General features: G+C 44.4%; 1 protein-coding gene across 1 annotated transcript in view; it reads left to right on the forward strand.

The window, feature by feature from the left end:
- Positions 1 to 5,790: 5,790 nt before the first annotated feature.
- LOC309811212 (protein FAM170A-like) overlaps positions 5,791 to 22,410 on the forward strand; it is a gene marked incomplete at both ends in the record, with an annotated part of 78,545 nt that continues 61,925 nt past the window's right edge. The window contains 2 exons of the mRNA XM_082633800.1: positions 5,791 to 5,797; positions 8,884 to 9,401. Coding sequence (XP_082489926.1) covers positions 5,791 to 5,797; positions 8,884 to 9,401 — 525 coding nt within the window. The remainder of the gene's footprint in view (positions 5,798 to 8,883; positions 9,402 to 22,410) is intronic.

A 22,410-nucleotide genomic window follows, 5' to 3' on the forward strand; every position in this document is an offset into this window, starting at 1 on the left:
TCATAGTTGTAAACAAGCTCCACCTTTGAAACACAATCTACATAGAACCACATATACAAGCCTGCACAATGGATGAAGCCAAGGTCTCCTCCATGATTTCCCTTCTGACCACCTTATTGTCTCCTCAACCATAAAAGGTGAACTTGAAACTCAGGACCTTGCCTTGTCGCCAGAAACATCCAAGCTTGGATCAGTCTTTCTAAGACCAGATACTTGCTCTCTGAACTATTAGAGACTTGTCACATACACAGAAGTAGAACAGGATTATTTCTATCTACCTGGGGACCTGGAGTCTTTCACATTGCTCCTGTTAAAACTCTCACAACAGCAAAACTTTAACTACAAAGGGTTCAAGCTATGACACTCCCAATTTCCACAAACCTCCTCAGCTCTTGTGAGTCACATGCAGCCAATTCCAGGAATTGGAAACATGGTTGTGAGGATGAAACTGACTTTGGGGCTCCCCTTGGATATGGTCTTCCAGACTTACCAAAAGGCCATTCAGAGGACGGTTTACCCCACCTCAGGGAAACCCGAGGCAGTACTTGCAGTCAAGGGCTGGCCATGGCTTCTGAGCTACATCCAAAAAGAATTTCATACTGTACCTGGATCTGCTGAAGCCATTTCTGACTGTCCGAGAGCCAGCATGTACCGCTCCTCAACTGCCTCCATTGTGGATCATCAGTAGGGCTGTCAGATTTAGTCAATAAAAGTACAGGATACCCAGTTAAACTTGAACTTCACATGAATAATAAGTCATTATTTTTAGTATAAGTAGATACTATGAACTATTTGGGGCATACTTATCTTACAAATATACTTGTTGTTTTTCTGACATTCATATTTAACTAAACAACCTCTATTTTATCTGTCAACCCTACCCTTCAGAAATGATGGAGGCTCATAGAGATCCAGGAGACGCCTCAGCGCCTCCTCAGCTTTTATTTCTACGTCCTGGACAGCGAGCACGCACCTTCCACTCCCAGTCATTGGCTAGAATGGAGGATATTCTCTGTTTTAGAGCTTTTTCTACTTGTCATTGTTATTATCTTCCTTATTTTAAAGAGATGTTTATTTTCTCCCAAACTTAATAGCTCATCCAAAAGTATTTCAAAGCTCATTAGACAAGGGAAAAACAACATGGTTCTGAAAAGTGAAGGAAACCGCCTGGTGTTTAGTCAAGAAGTAGTAGGGAGATTGAAAAAGCCAAACTTAATAAGCAGATCTCTCGAAGGGTATTGTCAGAGCTTGATACCCTCCCACACCCTGAAAATATTATTACATCAAGAATGTAGAACTGCTAACCAAATGTAAGGCTCCCATATGATTCTATCAAACTGAGGATGCTTCTTTACTAAGCAGTGAGCACACTTGCTGCCCCAGGGACCTTGGCAGTTGCAACGTAGGGCTCTTCCCTTTGCGATGGAAACAGCAAGTTTTCCTGTGGTCTACACGCTGGCCACAGAAATACTACACTCCCAATACTTGTCAACTTTAAGTATTTTTCTACATATCTCCGTTTTTCTGTTACTATTTGGACTACATCCTAGACATGATATTACATAAATTGCACTCAAGAAGCTATTTTTAAAAGTTGGTAGGAAACCTTAAATCTATAGCTTGCAGTCCCTGGCTTACTTTCATCCAGGTGCATAAGGGTTTTCAAAAGTAGTCAGGTTAGTTACCCCGTATCACAGCCCCACGCTTGTGTCACAGATATAAAAATGGAACATGATATTTAAGGTTTTACTTGCCAAATCATCAAGCCTCCCAGACAGAGGCAATAGAGCAAAATGATTACAGAGGCATGGATTTTGATTTGCTCCAGTGTCTTGGGCAACTCACTTGGCCTCTGTATTTATGTGTACTTATCTGCACTTATCTGTCACTTGGGGGTCATAATTGTACCTGGTCCATGGGTACGTTGTACAAATGATCTGTAAAGTAGTTACAAGAAACCGACACAGAGTAAGCACTCCACAGACATTGGCTATTAGCTATTGGAAATAGTTCTCCGTGAAACAGATGACTTTATCAGTGGATGACTCGGTGGGAGACAGTGCATCACAGAATCACAGCATGTTGAAAGTGACCTAGTTCACACTCTTATGTGAAAAGAAGAAAAGTGTGCATGGGTAGAAAATGTCTGAAACTTTACCTAACAAATAGTTCATCATGTTAGCATGGAGGATTAGAATAAATCAGGAAAGGAGGAAAGAAAAACTTGAGTGTCATTCAATTTCTCTATCATTTGTGTTTCTACAATGAGACTCTGAATACACTGGAAGTGCAAATTTTTTAATGTGGCGGGATAAAGGTTTTCAAGTTTTCCTGATCCATCCGTATTATTATCTCAGAATTGCTGGCAGTTCTTGCCATCTTTGGATCTACACCCATGTGAGTCAGTGGGCCATTCTGGACGGAGGAGATAATAGAGCAGAAGTGAAGTGAGAGAAAAGGAGAGACAAGATTTTCTCTTTTCTCTTCAAAGAGGAAAGGTCTTTGGAATGGGAACAACTCACAACCAAACTTTGGGGAAAGGATGTGATGGAAAATGAGACAAACATCCTACCCCTGTGATGAGAAGGATTCCCTGGGCTGGATGGAGGGAGGTCACAGGTGGCTGGACAAGGAAACCAACTAGAGAGAAACACACACAAGTGCAGAGCAAACACCCTGAGGCCACTCAGCCTGACTCCATGCAAACATATGTCCAGCAGACAGCCCTTCACCTGTGGCTCCCCAGCAAGACAGGTACCTCGGGGTTGCCAATTCATTCTGAGTCCCTTATGCCTGGCCATTCATAAACCACTGTCTAACGTGTGAGGAATAAACTCTCAATGTTTATGAGGAAATTGGGGAAGGAGATTGAAAGGTTACTTAAACGAAAAAAAAGAAGTTCAGGAAGGCAGGATGGTAGAGAGACAAGAAAAAGACCTTAAAAGATAGAAAGGATTTGCCAAAGAAGAGAAAGAAAAAGAAGTGATTCCAAATGGGTTAACCTGCAGCTAGGAACTTAAGGAAGATTATTGATGGGTGAAGACTATGGAATAAAGTGAATAAAATTTATCAGAAGTTGCTGAGAATATGGTAAGCAGCATGATTATCAAATTATGAATTGGCTGCCATGGCATTCTAGGGGGACACTAGGAAGGGGAAGCAAATGTTCATGAGATGACAGTGGCAGGTGGAAAGTTGTTTGAGGGGAAGATCAGTCTTGCAGAGGGTGTATCAGAGGAGGGCAAGTGTGAGCAAGCAAGGCAATACTAAGTGTATACGGTTCCTTCACTGAGTGCACCCAGCCCCGCGGTCAGCCTTGAGAACAAGCAGGACTTCAGGTACTGGAGCTACATTTCAGTCATCAAGACTTGAGAAGACACCCTTAACTCAGGTCTTCTCTTCAAACTCCATCTTTCCTTCTAGACCTTCATTTGGCCTCTTCCCTTACCCTCAAGCTGTGGACTGAGGCCACAGAGCAAGATGGGTCACTAGTGTCCTCCATCCCCTGGCAACTGTGGTTCACATCAGTGGAGTACCAATGGCAATAACCAAGTAACAGACACAAGAGTGTATGAAGAAGAAGAGATTCTGATAAGGCTTTCTGTGACAGTGTGGGCCAAGTCGGCTCTATATGGCTGGTATCATGTGAATTATGAGCAGCCTTAGGGGAGAAGTCCTCAGAAGGCAGAGCCTGGCTCTCTAGAGGCTCTGCGTGCTCACAGCCCACTCCAAGACCTCAGTTACAGCTTCGGCCCCCAATATCTCTCCCTCTGCCTGCTCACAGTTTTTGAAGTCTTCTTTCCTCCACATTTCTCTTGAGAGGTGGAGGAGGAAGATGAGCTTCAGGCCAGCTCAGACTCCCCTGGGATCCCAGCAGGATGCCTATCATTAACCTCCCACCTTCTAGGAAGCTCCTAAGATCTTCACATTTGGGGCAGTTCTCATTTCAGCGGTGCTTCAAATTGCTGGCTGGAGACGGCCTGTTGGAAGGTGGCTAAAAGCAAGTAGCAATCCTTCGGGCAGCCTGGCCCTTCTCGACAGTCAGACATCTTCAGGGATATTCTAGGAAATGTTGTTTGTTCTAGAGAAGGGAGGGAAACAATCCAATTGTCCAATAATGCTTGAATGGAAAATAAATGATGCTATATGCATGTGATCAAATAATATCAAACAGTCAAAAATCAAAGACCTAGATCTATATGGATTCACATGGATAAATCTTGAAAACATAATATTGATTGAAAGAAAATAAGATAAAGAATGTTAGATTGTGATAACAGGTATGTAAGTATTTAAATATTTAAATCAATTCAACATATTGCTTGTATATATATAGTTGCAAGAAAATAAACTTTATCCAAAGAACACATTATTTACATTTAATATGCTCATTTATCTAGGAGACCCAAAAGAACCCACAGATAAACTAGCAGGAACTAAGACGGTTCAACAAGGCACACACATACAAGATCAATAAATTTTAAAAGTCAATCAGGCTCCTCTACACTGGCGATAACAAATTAGAAACTGTAAAAGAAAATAAGAAAAAAAGATCTAAAAATTGTCACAAGAACCATATAAATTATTTAGAGCTAAGCATATGTAGAAGGCAATATAACTAACAAACTGAGTACGAACCGTTAAAGTCCGCCCAACCCAAGGTTAGGAAAAGACTGTTGTTACTTTATGAGAACAGACCCTCTTCTTAAGGAGCAGATCAGTAAGTGAGAGTGAATCAAAGAAACACAGCATTTGAAAAGTCAGCTAGTCCAAGCCTCTTGATCGCACATACAGAAGCTGAAGCCCAGATAAGTTGAGTTACTTGGTAAAGGGCCCAATGTCCTGACTCAAGGACTAGCATTTTTCACTCAGTCGCAAGACACAATCAAATGCAGTAACTTGGAAAGAGATGGGGAAAAAATGAAGAAATCAATTATGTAGTTCCTCATCTTTAAGTACAGAAATAGCCATGACAAAATTACACGTATTGAGGGAAAATTGAAGTGCAGAGTTTAAAATGTCAATAATCCACAGGGAAACTGGAGACCATTTAAAATATTCATATTAAATCTCTCTAGAAAAGACATTAAAAGATCTCCAATCAAAATGTGAATTTTATAATAGACATGGTATGATACAATTTATAATAGATATGGTATGAACCTTTCCCTTTCACGGGAAAGCTTCGGCTGGGAAAAAGGAATTGTTCTTGAAAATGGGGCCTGTGCTACTGCAGACACTGTGCTCAACCTAGGTTCACCGAATGCTCTGATGTCATCACTGAGGTCACAGTATTCCACTGTGCGCCAGGCAACCTTGCAAACATAACAGCCCTGGTGAGCACTAGGCAGTACTGCTGGTTCACTAAGTGGTACAAGTTTTTCAGCCATTTAGGAGACTTGACTATTTTTGTTTGTATTGAATCATTTCAACGGATTGCCCAAGAGTCAAGAAGGGCCAACCTGTAGGGAAGAGGAGGAGTTGGACATCTCTTGAGGCATCTTCTAAGGGAGACTTCTAGTTGGTACCATGAAACGGCGACAAAAGAGGAAACATCTGGAAAATGAAGAGTCCCAGGAAACTGCCGAGAACGGAGGAGGTATGTGGGGGGCAACTTGTCTGGGGCACATGGGTTTCTGCCAAACTAAACCTTCCCTAGGATGGGGGGGACTGAGAACGTGTCACCTGTGAAGCAGGGAGCGAGAGACCTCGTCTCACTGATGCTGCTGTATCCATCCGGAGAGTCCCTGTGGTGTGAGACGGCACAGAACGGCCAGATGCCCCTGGGAGATGGGAGGTCAGCTCCGCTGGTCTGGCGACTCTCTCCAGGGGCTGGCGGGCCTGGAGCTTTGTCGAACTCACAGCAGGCTGCATCCTGCTTGCAGAGACCTAGAGGTGCAGCTTTTCTCAGTCCCCGATTTCTCCCTTATGCTCTTGGATCTTTCCCTGGGGTCATGAAGTGGGGGATGTGAAGGATGCAAGGATGCTGAGAGAGACCCATGAGTTGCTTGGCCTCTTTTACTAAAGTGGAAAGAGAAGCCCCATGAGTTGAAGGCCATGTTGAAAACTATCTTGACAAGTGGATTGCAGTTCGAAAGAAGATTGTTTGTCTAGGGATGATGTCATATTGAAAGCAAGGAGGTTTTATTTCTTCAACAGGAAGAATTGCCCAAAGGAGATCAAGGGAAGGGAAGGGTTTTCCAGAGACTGAGACCACGTGGGCGGGGGTGAGAAAGGTCCTCATGGTCCTGCGGGGAGCTCTGAGAGCCACGGGCCACGGGGTGCCTGCGTGCATTAAATGTAGGTGAGTAGCATGCCCTGGGCGGGAGTGCTCACCTCAGAGATCCAGCTAGAGGCCTCTGCCCCAGATTAGAGCCCAGTAGCTCCTACCAGGCCAAGGACACTGGAGACTGTAGGGTGGGCCCTGGCAATGGAGGTCTAGACAGCAGGCAGATTTTCAGGCAGTGGCTGGGACAGGCTGGGGAAGGCAATGACTGCCCCTAACCATTCAGAATATTTTTCTCTATGTTTCTGTGTGTGTGTGTGTGACTGTGTCTGTGCGTGTGTGTTTGTCATAGTGCAGAGATGAGCAGGATGAATGGGGGTAGAGTGCTTATCAGATATAAAGTCTGCGTGGTAAAGTTCTTGTCACCCTGCCTGGACGTGGGTGACACTCGGTGTACGTAAGAGTGAATACAGAATTCTTTTTAGGGGTGTTTTATGAGACAGTAACTCATACACCCATGTACACTCTGATACAGCAAAAATATCACTCACCCCACATATAACTTCCTTAGTAAACCACACACAGCACATGGAGGTATATACACGCATCCCTCCTATACTACGTTCTCATACAACCCATCTTTACCACAATCCTGTCCTCCAACACCAAACGCTGGAGATGAGATATGTATATAGACACACACACTATATATATAGGACACACACACACACACACACTATATATATATATGTATCTGCTCAACTCTCGCACAAACACAGTTAACTTCAGCCATCGCTAAATACCTCTATAAGAACCAGTCACGTGTCATACACACCACACTTATAACACATTCTTGAGTAATGCCAGACCCGCTTTGTACAAACCACAGTAAACCACAGTCTCAGTAACCCATGTCAGGGTTGCCAGATAAAATATGGGCTATCCAGTTCAATTTGAATTCCAGATAAACAACAAGTAATTTTTCAGTATCCGTATGTCCCAAATATTGTACGGGCCATACTTACACTAAAAGTAAGTAAGACCAAATACTGCATGGGAATACTTACACTAAAAAATTATTCTGGGTTTATCTGAAACTGAAATTTAACTGGGTGCCCTGTATTTTTCTTTGCTTAGTTTGGCAACCCTTATATACTTACCAGCAGCTCAGGTATTATATATTTATTGTATTTTTGTTTAGTCTGTGTCTTCCACTACTAGAATGTGCAGCATTACCAGAGACTAGAACAATGGAAGAGTGCCAGATACACAGGAGTAGCTGCTTACTGAATCTTGGTGAATGAATGAATGAACACGCACCATAAATACAAGCCCCACCATGTAATGAGGAAAAGTTACATGTCCTAGAATTGCAGACTTGTGAACAGAACCCATGCACACAAAGGCCACAGACACAGATAAGACACATCTGCACCGTGCTCCCCATGCTAACCCCACACTTACCACAGACTTAACTGATACACATCACTCACTCTTCCCACATACTCACAGTCACCACCGAGGCCTACATGACCAACAAGACAGTGACAGAGTAAGTACTGATTGGAATTAAATCCTGGAGTATACACTGGGAACCACACTCTCAACTGTGTGTATTCACTGCACCTGACACGTGTCACACACTCAGTAAATATTTGTGGACAGAGGACTGATGAACCCACCCTGAGCCTTTCATTCCTCCCTCAGGAATCTCGAAGTCACAAGAGGATCCCCCTCGGCTTGGATCCACTGTGGTGGCCCAAGGCTGCAGCCCAGGGGCAGGGGAGGTCTCCTCTGCCCCTAAACACTTCTCCTGTGCTTCTTCTCCGCACAAGCTCATCTACGCCGGTAAGGGCGCGGGGCTCCTCAGGTGAGGGGGTGCTTGGCTGTGAGGCAGGAGGCACACAGATCCCAGGGAGGCTGAGAGGAAACCCAGGGTCATCAGAGGTGATGAGGGCTCTGTGGAGGAGCCTGGGCAGGATGGCTGAGCTGTTACGAGGGCGTGGATCCCAGCTGAGTCAGGGGTGGGGGGCGGGTGTCAATCCTGGTACTACCATGGTGGGGAAGTCAAGGAGCAGGGGCCGGAAATGTCTGGACTTGAGGTGGAGGGAAGAGGGACCAGATTAAGCATCTTCAGAGGAAAATGTAGGGTTTCTCTTTGCCTTTGCTTCCAGAGAAGGACAGAGTTCTGCATCATAGACCTCCAGCCTGAGAGCAGCACCATCCCGCTCAGGTCCACACAGCTCACACACACATGCGCCCTCCAGGCACAGCCCTTCTCAGTGCACACATGAACCCCAAGCACGTGATCCACAGTACTCTCCTGCACCACCGCCCCATTCCACAAGGAATGCACCACCGATATTCCCAAACTCACACTCCTCATCATACACGCATCCATCCGCATCCCTCACATACCACAGTCCTCACCACTATACTCCACACCCGTGTATACAGACACCGCTCCAGTATCCCCCAACACGCAGAAAAAAGCCCACAGATGACACCAGATACACCACTGCCTCCTACGGCCAACAGACACCAAGCTCACGACATAGCTACGTCATGCAAGTGTCCCTCTCTCGTCTACCACACCTGCTCCCTCAGCTTCTGGCATGGCCCATGCATGTTATTATGTTTTTAATTTCCTTTTTCAGGAATCCGGAGATCACATCGAGACACTGCCCAGCCTACCGCACCCCTAGCCCAGGTTCAGGAAAAAGGGGAGACCGCTCCCCCATCACACTGTGTCTCCTCCTCACCCTCTTCACCCTGTAAGAACGATCTGCACACAGACAAAGAGGAAAGGGGCATGAAAATATACTACATGCAGGTACAAGTGAACAAGGGTGTAGCTGTCTCCTGGAAGACAAACAAACCCTTGGAGTTGCCTGAAAAGCAGCTGACGATAGAAGAAGTGACCCTTCCTGAGGATGCGTGCACAGTAGGCACTTACCCCTCTGATGTGTCCACCGAAAACCTCCTGTCTGACAGTGAGCCCACTGGGGAGGAGAAAGAGTATGAGGAAACGGCAGAGCCAGGCAGCCCATCAGGGTCACCTGCCGTCGAGGAGACACCCAGGGCCAAGACACCGGACTGGATGGTGACCATGGAGACCGGCTTCAGGTGCATGGCCTGCTGCCGGGTCTTCCCCACCTTGGAGGTCCTCCAGCAGCACGTGAAGGGCGGCGTCCTGGAGGGCTTCAGCTGCCGTATCTTTCATCTCAACATGGCCCAGTGGATGGGCAATGTGGAATCCGAAATCACCCCGAGGAGGAGGACAAGGAGGACGAGGAGGACGAGGAGGAGGAGGAAGACAAGCAAGAAGGCCCCAGCCCAAAGAGACCCCGTAGGCAGGCTCTTTCCTCTCTTTTCATTTCCACACAGCAACTGAGATTCATGGGACAGAAGATCCTGGAGACGGTGTGGTCTTGGAAGAGGTAAGGCTTGAGGCTGGCAGTCTTCTGAGCCTATGTCACGAGGGCCCAGAGGAGTCTAAGGGAAGGGGCCACACACATGTGCTGGTTTACCTAATGGCTCTGAAGTTGCATCAAATGGGACACACCCAGCACTTCCAAAGGAATTGAGCTCTGTTGACTTAAACAAGAAGGTGAAGCCTTTTCCTAGGAGTTTTCTCAGGGTCTGCACGATGGACCTCAACTCTTAGAGGACGTACTGCCAGCAGCTCCTTCTCGGCAGAGAGAGCCAGGAGTGGTCTCAAGAGAGGACAGGGGCCCTTGCAGGACCAGAACTTTGAGGTCTGAGAGCCTTGGGCCTGAGCTGAGATCTCACCCGGACCACTGGACCTAGCCTTCTGTGACAAAGGGGAATAGGAAAGAGAGTCACGTGGAAATGAGGTCCCCCGAGATATGGAAATGTTCCAGAACCTTCGTTGCGTGGTAGTTGATCTGGAGCCAAGCTCACTGTGGTGTGTGTGGCTCTGAGCATTAAGGAGGGTAACCCTGATCAGCAGAGCTTGGAGAGCTTCTTGTCTCTTCCTGTTCTACCTCAGTTGTTTTATCCCTTCCAGGGAGAAGAAAGCACCTTCGGGATAGTTGGTAGTAAACCAGGGTATATCCTCCCTCAAGGGGACCCGGCCTGCCCTTCATTCAAGATGCTCTGGAAATGGGAACTGACTCATATTATCGAATTGGCTGAGGGAGCACAACTCCCATGTTGATTCCGGTCAGACATGTTCATCAGACCTAGAGCTTTTCTCCTGATTCAAATCAAGTAGGGTATTAGTAGACTTCCCATTTATTTCAGCCCTAGAGATAGCACATGAGCAAATATAAAAAATCTCTGTGTATCAAAGCATTCTAATGAGCCCTTTCATTTTGCTGTTCATTGTGAAAAACACGCTCACTTTATCTCTGCCAATGAAGTGTTTCCACTTGACCCATGATGCCCCACGATCCCATTAGCCTCACTGAATTTAGGGAGCCCATTATGATGACATACTTTCCCTCTCATTCCTGGCCTGCAGAGAAGAGCAGCTACAGAGCATTCCAAGACTGCTAACGCTCCTCTCACCAATACGTTTCTTAAACCTCTGGCAAAGGAAGTGTCCTCTGAGCCCTCCCAGGGCACATAGGGGGTTTGGGTGAGCAGATCTTATGTGATAAACCCACTCCAGTGGTCTGGCATTCCTATGCCTTTGTAAACCTTCTACAATGGTGGTTCTCAGCTGGGGACACTTTTGGTCCCCCCTCCCAGGAAATATGTGGCAGTGTCTTGAGACTTATTTTTGTGTGTGTGTGGTATGCGGGCCTCTCACTGTTGTGGCCTCTCCTGTTGTGGAGCACAAGCTCCGGACGCACAGGCTCAGTGGCCGTGGCTCACGGGCCTAGCTGCTCCACGGCATGTGGGATCTTCCCGGGCCCTGGCACGGACCCATGTCCCCTGCATCGGCAGGTGGACTCTCAACCACTGCGCCACCGGGGATGCCCCTTGAGACTTTTTTCTTTAAGGAGCTGTGTTATGAATGAGCCCCACGTGGCTGGTGCACACGGATATATCAAGGCACTTTTTTTTTTTTTTTGGTATGTGGGCCTCTCACTGTTGTGGTCTCTCCCGTTGCGAAGCACAGGCTCCAGACGCACAGGCTCAGCGGCCATGGCTCACGGGCCCAGCTGCCCCGCGGCATGTGGGATCTTCCCGGACCGGGGCACAAACCCGTGTCCCCTGCATCGGCAGGCGGACTCTCCATCACTGCGCCACCAGGGAAGCCCTCAAGGCACTTTTTATTGTTACAACTAGGGTGGCAGGGAAGAGTATGTGCCACTGGCCCATCTTACATTGCACAGGACAGCTCCCAACAACAAAGAGCTATCCAGTTCAAAATGTCAGTCATGCCAACGTCAAGAAATTTTGCTACAACATACTTAGAAAGTCCTGGCATTTTGACTTTAGCATACGCTAACTTTGGGTACAGGTGTCAGTCATTTGAGCAAACTGTTGAAGGCATTCCCAGGTAGCCAAGCTAACACGCTGAGTCTGGAATGGGTGTTGAATGCACTCGTATCAACAAATCCAGCCTAACCCAATATTACATTACTCCCACCTGCTTCAATACCTACAAAATCCACACACATTATTTCTCAGGTTTCTATTGATATAAATTATACAATTCCTTATTTTAGCAGAGAGTGTCTCCTCATGGTCATCCTTTATACCTGGTGGGTACCCACCCCTTCCCTGCTCCCGTCCCCATTTCAAGGACTCTAGTCTGATTACTAGGTCTGGAAAAACGAGAGGTAGTGGAGGCAAGTCTTGAGGATCCACAGACCCCTGCAAGGAAACTATCTCAGAGTAGAGGCAGACTTCCTTCTAATAGCACAGCAGGCTCAACTAAGAGGTCACAGGTCAGAGGTCACAGGCCTCAGCTTTGTTGGAATCTGCCCATGTATTTCCACCTCAAATTTCCAGGATTCTACTCCTTCCCACTGATGCCCTAGGACATAAGAGAATCTACAAGGTTGTGAATCAATGTGTTGTCATTCAGCCACTGACTGAATTTGACTTTGGATCCCCTTAAAAAAATAAATAAATAAAAAGGAAGGAAAGAAAGATAGAAATGCTGATTATAACAAGTCCCCCAAAGTGTTGCTATGTAGCCAAGCTCAAAGCTAAGACAGAAAATCCCCAACGGTAAAAACAGATTTCGAGCTCAAGCTATCAACTGGGAGTTGAAACTGAAGGCCCTACAAAGGCCAATGGAACTGGATACAAAGCTAAAGATTTAGTCTTTAGCATAGGTGGGAGTCAAGGTTAGAGGAAGCCATGCACTGGGAGTGAGTTGTGAACTACTCAACACTAAGAATGGAAGAGCAGCTCTTTCATTGAATGTGAAGAAAGAAACAGGTAGTCCCTAGTTGCTACCACTGTCTTTGAACCAAACTAAAGAACAAGGTCAACCAGAAGGGCAGATATGAGAATCAAAAAGGAAACCTCTCTGGAATCCTCACTGAACCAAGTCTAAGTTCTGCTCTACTTGTGGTCTTTCACTTACAGAGACAAACCTTTTGGGCTTACCACAGGGATCAACAGACTTTTTCTCTCAAGGGCCAGAAAGTAAATATTTTAGGTTTTGTGGGCCATCAGTGCTCGTCACAACCACTGAACACTGTCAGCACAATGGGAAACACTCAAAGATGGTAAATAAATGGATGGGCCAATAAAGAGCTTTTATGTTCCAATAAAGCTTTAAAGGCAATGAGCCAGGTTGGGCTCACAAGAGGTAGTTTTCCAGCCCTTGACTTAACTCACTAAACTACAAATTACCTTGAGAGTTGGTGGTTTGATATCTACCAAACCAAACCAAACAAGAAAGCCCTAGGATTTCTGACATCTAATGCAATGCAATTTGAGGTAGCATGGACTTTACATACACATGTGAAGGTGTGGTCTAGGAAACCAATCTTGGAAACCTGCCTCTCACATTAAATACATCTTTTGCTGAGTAAAGCCCTTTAACCAAGTAAGTGTTAAACATCAGTGAAATGACTAAGAAGTAGGAAATGGTATGCAAACCTCCTCCTTAACAACTTTTTCCCATCATTCTAGGTTTCTTCCCTATGCACATTTTTCCTTAGGGAATCGTTGATAAATTTTACCTCTAAAACTTACCTATTTCCACTATCTTCAGGATTTGCCCAATCACTGTTACTTTGTAAACAATTTTAAAAAGTTTTTTGGGAGGTAAGTTCCTTTTTCCCCACAGCTAATGGTTCTCTGTGTCATAGTGTCTGGAGCGACCCAGCTACTTCTCCAGTCAGACCAAGCACTTGAAAGGACAAGCCGGTACCCCGAGCTATCCATCCATTCACCCAGTAAGGAAGCCTGATGAGGAGAACTAGGATGTGTAAATTTCTACTGTTGGAATTAAAACAGAATATTCTGGGCTGCATGGATTTATCCTAAACTTCAAATGCATTAATTATAAATAGACCGTTACACTGACTACTATTCTGTATCTTTGAATAACCATATACATTTTTTCTTTTTATAACTGATTTCTAGAGGTCTATTCCTTAATTTTGGCCATATATATGTAGACCTCATGATGATAGGATTTCTTACTGTGAGGGATTAATATGTTCTTAGTAATTTTTAATATTATATTTTACATTATTTTACTACCTATGTTACTATAAAAGTAACAGTATTTTACTGGAAAATTGATGCTCAATGAAAAATTTAAAATATGGAAGTTACATGTGGAAAAAATCCCTGAAAATCTTGCCACTGTTTACCTAAGGGTGAATATCCCTTTACAGATGATAGGATGCATTAACACACACACATACATGTTTGATTAAGGTATGTGATGTACCTACCTAAAATACATTAAACTGTTACATGCTTCTGTCATTAAGTTTAAGCCATCATTTTAACAGACCTGTTATTACATAACTATCTTAAAATATAAAGACATTCCTATTGAATATTTCACTTTTACAAAATTTAGTAACATTGACATGCTACTCACCTTTTCTATTTGAATTTCCTAATTATAAGGTCCTATTCTGTGATTTCTATATCAAAGGGACGCACGTTCTATGTTTTGATATGTACTCAGCAACTTCACTTTGAAAATCAATTTTTCAATCCACCGCTAGGAAAAAGTGTGCAAGTCAGTCGTTGAATAAATATGTTTGATGAAATTACCAGATTTCAACAAATAATTTTTTTCTTTTTATCTCAGGCCAGAGAGGAGTAAGGAGATAGAGAACTTGACAAAAGTAATCTACTTCAAACAGCCTCTTTTCTCTACTTAAGAAGTCTTGATGAAAGTAATGCTAAAACCCTTGGGAGACAATCACATCAAAACCTAGACGGAAATGTGGTGAATAAGAAACCAACGATCAGTTCATTTACTAAGAAATGTTTGTCCTCTGTCACTGTCATTAGTAACTCTTTCTGACACTTAAACCTCTGCCTTGACATTCTTGAAAAAAGGGTCAACAGTATGCTTTCTGTATTGCAAGATGAACAATCCATTTTCAGTAAGTCTATACTGTCACAAAAGATAACTAAATTTGTACTGTATAAGATTCACAGAATATTAGATAGACGAAGTCCAAGATAAGATCCAACTTGAAGCGAGGCTGGGGGGAGACAAATGGAGCTCATCATAACAGGACGATGCCACATTAATATTACAAATTGCAATACGGAGCGGTTTTCTAACACTTCAAATTTTTGTCTCCCTGAATTACTTTTAAGGCCAGATTTAGGTTAACTGCTCTGAATACAAATTTTTATGAAATTTTGGAGGGGATTGCAACATAATTTTCAAAAAGTTTTTCCTCATTCATTAACTGAACAAATATCGAGCACCTACAAAGTAGCTGACAATGTTCAGACTGTAGATTCAGAACAAACGTCGCTGCATTCGTGGAATTTACGTTGTAATGGGCATACATTTTGGCATGTTCATCATACTTTTGTACAAGGCCTGCTAAAACTCACACTAAGGCTTCTCCCCTAATATTTAATAGAGGTCAAAGTTCCAACTTACTACACCATTTACCAGAGTTCTCTGCCGTGTGGCCTCCTGACTACTGGGACATGTTGAGCTATGGCTGAAACACCGACTTTAATGAAACAAATGATTTTTTTTTTCTTTTGAACTTGATGACTGGAAGAATTCACATGACACCTGAGTTGTTTTTGTTTTTGTTTTACTCATTTTATGGAACTTTTCTCGTGTGTGGGCTCTCTGATGGTCTTACCACTCCTCTCACTTTTATAGGATTTATCAGCAGCATGGATTCTGTGATGAACTGTTAGACTGGAGCGCCAACTGAAGCTCTTACCACAGGTCTCACACTTGTAAGGCTTCTCCCCTGTGTGCACTCTTTGATGAGACTGTAGCTGTGAAGGCCGACTGAAGACCTTACTGCATCTGTCACATCTGTACGGCTTCTCTCCAGTGTGGACGCTTTGATGAAGCTGAAGACTTGAGGCCTGAATGAAGTGCTTCCCACACTCCCCACACTTATATGGTTTCTCTCCTGTGTGGACCCTCTGATGCATGTCGAGGTTCAGGCTCCACTTGAAGCCCTTCCCACACTCCTCACATTTGTATGGCTTTTCTCCAGTGTGGACTTTTTGATGGGCTTGAAGGTGTGAACTCCGACCAAAGCTCTTCCCACACTCTTCACATTTGAATGGTTTTTCTCTGCTGTGGACTCTCTCATGGGCCAGAAGATTTGAGGCCTGCCTGAAGACTTTCCCACACTCCTCACAATTATACGGTTTCTCTCCGGTGTGGATTCTGCAATGAATTTTAAGATCTGCTCTACGACTGAATCCCTTCCCACACTCTTCACATTTGTATGGTTTCTCACCGGTATGGATCAGCTGGTGGATCTGAAGTCGTGAACTCTGATTGAAGCCCTGCCCACACTCCTCACACTTGTAAGGTTTCTCTACACTGTGGGCCTTCTGATGGATTTGAAGATATGAACTCTGACGGAAGCCCTTCCCACATACCTCACATTTATAGGGCTTCTCCCCTGTGTGGACAACCAGATGAACTTGATAATGGGAGTTCCTCCTGAAGCTCTTCCCACACTCATTACATGTGTATGGTTTCTCTCCTGTATGGACTCTTTGATGTGCCTGAAGGTTTGAACTCAGAGTAAAGCCTTTACCACACACATTACGTATGTATGATTTCTCTCCAGTGTGGACTCCCTGATGGGCCTGAAGACTTGAAGGCCGACTAAAGCCTTTCCCACATTCCTCACATTTGTAGGGTTTTTCTCCTGTGTGGACCCTCTGATGAATGCATAGATTTGAGCTACAAATGAAGCCCTTCCCACACTCCTCACATTTGTACGGTTTCTCTCCCGTATGGACTCTCTGATGGGACTGAAGGTGTGAATTCCGACTGAAGCTCTTATCACATGTGTCACATTTGAATGGTTTCTCCCCAGTGTGGACTCTCTGATGGTCCTGAAGGTGAGAGGCCTGACTGAAGGCCCTTCCACACTCCTCACAATTATAAGGTTTCTCTCCCGTGTGGACTTTACAATGAATAGTTAAGTGCTGACCTACGGCTGAAGCCTTTCCCACATTCCCCACATTTGAATGGTTTCTCTACAGTGTGGACTTTCTGAGGAGTCTGCAGCTGTGAGCTCTGACTGAACTCCTTGCCACACTCATCACACTCACTATGTTTTCCTCCCACGTGAACTCTCTGATGAATATGAAGAACCGAGCTGTAACGGAAGCCTTTTCCACACTCACTGCACGTATGAGACTTCTCTTTTGAGTGCAATTGCTGGTGAAGATCAAAGGTGGAGAGGTCGGTGAAGGTTTCTTTACGTTCATTACACTGGTAAGGTTTTTGTCCTGTGTGAATCATGGTATTCTGATCCAGTGTTGAAACCCTCGTGCTATCTTTTCTATAATCACTGTAGCCGTAAGATTTTTGACCCTTGTGTACTCCATGAGCATCAAGGTGGTGTGAAATCCAACTGATGGTGTCAACATCCTCTTTACACTGACACCGTTTATTTTTCATGGAAATTTGCTGGTGTCTATTCTGATCATTCTGTGACTCAGCCAATGAAGTTTTCCTCCAAGAATCCTGGGCTCTCAAAGTTGCAAGCCTTGCATTTCCAGTACTACTGGGATCACCTGCTTTATCATTTCATATACGGTTCTCATCTTCAGAAATTTGAATAGAGTCCTGCCCCAATCTGGCAGGGGGAATCACCTTGTTTGTGGAACTGACAACTATTTATCATGGAGTCTTGGCATCTGGTTAAGTCATTTGCAATTTGTTGCCAGATTTGCCAGCAGGAAAGCTCTTCACGTGATCCTCTGTCTTGAACGGCCCTCAACTCACTTTGATTGTTTTCTTCTAGAAGGACAGAGAATTCAGAGATGTGGACACGTGAAAGCTTTGTTCAAAGATTCAAGATTTTACACTTAAGACACAGTATGAGACTTTAATGAGCCTCAGGATGGTTCAGCTCATCTTTCGCACGACAAATGAAGTTCTCTGGTTTATATACTAACAGAAACCAAGAGATGGTCTGTTAAACTCCCAAATACTTAGCATTAACGAAACCCATTTAAAACCAAATGACTACTCTGACATACTATTTAAATCATCTTTCAAAAATTACATGTCATTCCTACCATAACACAGTATCAATAAAGACAAGCATTTTGCTGTGCTCACAGCTTTAACAGTGCCTAGCAGTTAGTCAGGGCTCAAGAAATGCATGCACAGGTGAACTCAGTTTGATTTCTAGGATTCTCTACAATTCTGAATCCCAGGTTAAGTTTGAACCAAGTCAGAGAAGCGAAACAGCTTTTACAAGTCAGGTATCAGATACAGGAAAAGGACTGGAAAGTACAGTTTTGCTTAAGTTGAAAGGCTGCACCCGAGGCGGCAGCACACCAAGGGGGTTAGTGCTGAGGAGGATATGAAAGGGGCTAAAAACCGGGACTGCCCCGGTGGCACAGTGGTTAATAATCTGCCTGCCAGTGCAGGGGACACAGGTTCGAGCCCTGGTCCGGGAAGATCCCACATGCCGCAGAGCAACTAAGCCCGTGAGCCACAACTACTGAGCCCACGTGCCACAACTACTGAAGCCCACGTTCCTAGAGACCGTGCTCTGAAACAAGAGAAGCCACTGCAATGAGAAGCCTGCGCACCACAACCAAGAGCTGCTCCCACTCACCACAACTAGAGAAAAGCCCATATGCAGCAACGAAGACCCAATGCAACCAACAATTAATTAATTTTAAAAAAGGGTCTAAGAATCAGTGGGGTTAAAAAAGAGCATGAAGACCTATGCACTGGATCCTTCTCAGGCATTTGTGCTGCCTAATATGTTCCTCCACTCCCCCTGCCAAGCAGGAGTCAAAATTTAGAGGCTAGGGAAGAATGCTGTCTCTTTAAAAACAGCATGGAAAATTTTTGGACACAGATACATTGGTCTTTAACAAGAATGAGTTCCAAAGTGAAGAATGGGCTTTATGAGTGAGCTGGGAATAAATTCCATAGCCTGTGATAAGTATTGAGAAGAAACAGACTAGAAACTATTGAAGAATGATCAAAGCACTCAAGGTGACATTATCTAAAATGCCTTCTACAAGGTACATACAAATGCACACACACACACACACAAAATGTTTGTAGAGCTAACAAAGATCGATTTCTTATTAGTGAGGTGGGCTTTGGAGGAGGCAAATGGGACGCAGCGGGGCAAATCTTTTAAGGGAAAGGCTAACTCACCAGCTGGCTGTTTTCTGAGACCTGTTCTCCCCTGGTATAAGGGATAAGGAAATAGAAATTTCTTTCCTTCTATGGGAGGGTTACCTAAGAAGTAGACATAAGAATCCTCATTCAAAACACTATTTCCTCCCCAAATGAATTTGCTCTGCTACTGAGAGCTCAAGGAAAGTCACAGGGAAAGCATTTTACTCAGTTTGGTTATAATTACAGGTTCTATACATATTTTTTGTGCAAGTTGACGAGGGCCAACTTGTACAGAAAGGCAAACACACACATACACACATCATGGGCACCTGAGAAGTTAGAATTAGGCTAGGAATTCATTTGAAGACAAAAAAACATTTAGCAATATCCCTTATTCACTCGGATTTGTTCACCGCCTACTAGCTATTTTCATGGAAGGCTAATTTCTCTATCCATTAACTCATTCGTTTATTCAAGAAATATTTAAGAGTTCCTGTCATGTACCAAGACTATGCTAAGCACTGAGGCTAGTGAGCAATAAACATATAACAGCCCGAATTCCTCCTGCACTCCTGGATTACCCTCCAGTGGAAGACAGAGAGGTGAGAAACAGGTGAACAAAATGTACATGAGTGAAACGCTTAGAGACAAAACAAGGCAGGGCAGAGAGAGTAAGAAAGAGAGGACTGTATTTTCCATAGGGTGGTCAGAGGACAGCCACCTCCTCATCTTTAAGGTGACTGACTGAAAGAAGTAGAGGCCTAAAAGATTACAGGTGAAAGAGTATTCCAGGCAGAGAGAAGGACCAGGAAAAGGCTCTGTGGCAGAAGCATCCTTTGCAGGTCTGGAAAAGATAGGGTAAGAGGGAGGAGAGGTGGTGTATTCAGGGAGGTGGTGGAGAACGAACAGCAGCCCACAGAAGGCTCTAGAAGCCACTTTAAGTGGTTTTTATTCTAAGTAAAAGAAGCCACAAGAGAATTTTGAAACAAGAACATAACCTGACTTAAAGTTACAAAAGATCACTTTGCCACCTAAAGAACAAACTGTGGGAGGAGAAGGGTGGCAACAGGTGACCAGTACAAAGACTATGCAATAATCCTGGAAAGAGATTTCCAACTGGGACCAGGTGATGGACAGCACAGGGCTGGTGAGAAGCAAAACAGAGAGAGAGCTAACCACAGGAACTCACGGCTGCTTGGTTCTCACCTAAATTTCTATCTGGGTTGCTGAATTCATCAACCAAAGCCTCTCTTCTCTTTCTATATGTTTTGTATCTCGTTTGAAGAATGAGAACATGCAAAGTCACAAGTTCACATGAACGGGCTAGAGCGAAAGTTTACTAGAAATTTGAGTTCCAACTGCATATTCAAGGTATTGAAAGCTGTGTTTTTCAAACTTTGTATCACGACCCACTGAAGAAACAGCATTTATTTCACAACCTAGATACACAGGTAGAAAAGTATACATTGGGCTTCCCTGGTGGTGCAGTGGTTGGGAGTCCGCCTGCCGATGCAGGGGACATGCGTTCGTGCCCCGGTCTGGGAGGATCCCACGTGCCGTGGAGCGGCTGGGCCCGTGAGCCATGGCCGCTGGGCCTGCGCGTCCGGAGCCTGTGCTCCGCAATGGGAGAGGCCACAGCAGTGAGAGGCCCGCGTACCACACACACACACACAAAAATCAATAAATAACACAAATACAGAAGAAAAGAGGTTAAAGGGGAAAATAGGGATTGCAGAAAATGCTTTCTCAGTGTTTATTCAAAATAGACTTTAAAAAAAAAAAAGAAAAAAAAAAAAAAAAAAAAAAAAAAAAAGAAAAGTATACATTACTAAAACGAAGCTTGAATGACCTATATCTAACCAATGTCTCCTTTCATGAAATCTGTTCCCACTGGCTCTCACACCACTCATGCCATCGCCCAGAGTTTCTGCTGCAATGTGTTGTACTCTTCCTAAGAAACTCTGATATTTTCTATACTATTTTATTTCATTAAAAAATCACACGTAGGGCTCAATAAATTGGCTTTATGATCCACTAATGGCGGGGAGGGAAATCTGAAGAAGAATACACAAGGTACAGCAAGATACTGTCGATTTACAGTTCTTTTACAAAATAATTGAAAAGGACCTGAAACACACTGTTTGGAAAGACCAGAGACATCCTCTCGTGTCCCACAGGAATTGCAAAAGTCTGGTCCCCAAACTCAGGGAACCACCTCAAGAGGCCCAAAGCCTTGAAACACCAAGGTCACAAAGACACTCGCAGAGAAAGGCTGTCCTCACCCACTGAGACCAGGTTCCGGAAGTTTTCCACCATCACATCCTGGTACAGCTTCCTCTGGGCCGAGTCCAGCAGCCCCAGCTCCTCCTCTGTGAAGGCCACGGCCACGTCCTTGAAGGTCACCGCCTCCTACGACAAACAACACCACCTCAATCTTATACCCAGTGGCCAGTGGAAGAGGGGCAGCCCCGAGGAGACGAGGAGGATGGGAAGTTGCTCCGGCTCCTGTGAGGTGTGCAGACTTCCCAGCACCCCCTCCTTCCATCCTGCCAATGCCACACACTGACTTTCCTCAGCCTCACCGGACGTGCAGCTATGAAAGAAAGCTTTGTGTATTTACCTGGGGCTCTCAGACAACTCATAAGTAAACTCCCTAGAATTCTAACCACTGGATCCTGAACTAAAAAGCTTTCACTCTTTAATTATTATTGCCAAGTGCCCCAGAAACAGTTACCAATTTAGTCCTGGCAGTATTTGATGGCACCTGCTTTCTCACTGAGGTGGGAACCAGCTGAGAAGGAGTGTTATATGTGGAAACTAACCAAAAGGCCGTGCCAGGTCTCTGAATGAAAACTCTCTCTTTCCCCGTTCCTGTCTTTCGCTTGAATGAAATACTCTGACTCCAGACCCTTGGTTTTCTGGGTGAGTCTGAGTTGGTTCCTCCTTTTCTCACAACCCCGATTCTTTATATTTAAAACAAAGATGAAACCAAGCACCTCTTTATACAATTGTTCTGAGCTGTCTATGCAGTGACAAGTGCTTTAAGTACCAGTGGACTTTTTCAACTAAGGTCATGTATTACTCTGATTAGAAAAAAATATAAGATGGAAAAAGAAACAAACCAGTAAATAAAATACACAAAGGGTCTGACTCAAGCATGGGGAAGACTGAATCTAACTCTGGTCGAGAGAAAACTTCTAACAATACATGACTTTTTCTGCGTGAAGCAGCAGTTTGATCCTGCTGTGCTCTGCCGTATTTGGATATTCTACCAAAAAACATCCAAGGCACCACATGTAAAACATACCTCTTAAATTCTGAATACCTAAACCTACTATGTTAAGGGCAAAAAGGGGCAATATTCTTCAGAACAGATATTTTGAGAAACAGGTTAAATCAGGAACACCGTCACTGTAGTGCTCCTGAAACAGGAGAAGTCTTTAAACTAAATGTCTGT

The sequence above is a fragment of the Mesoplodon mirus genome (assembly GCF_964341445.2).
Source record: "Mesoplodon mirus genome assembly, chromosome: 10".
NCBI classification, from domain to species: Eukaryota; Metazoa; Chordata; class Mammalia; order Artiodactyla; family Ziphiidae; genus Mesoplodon; species Mesoplodon mirus.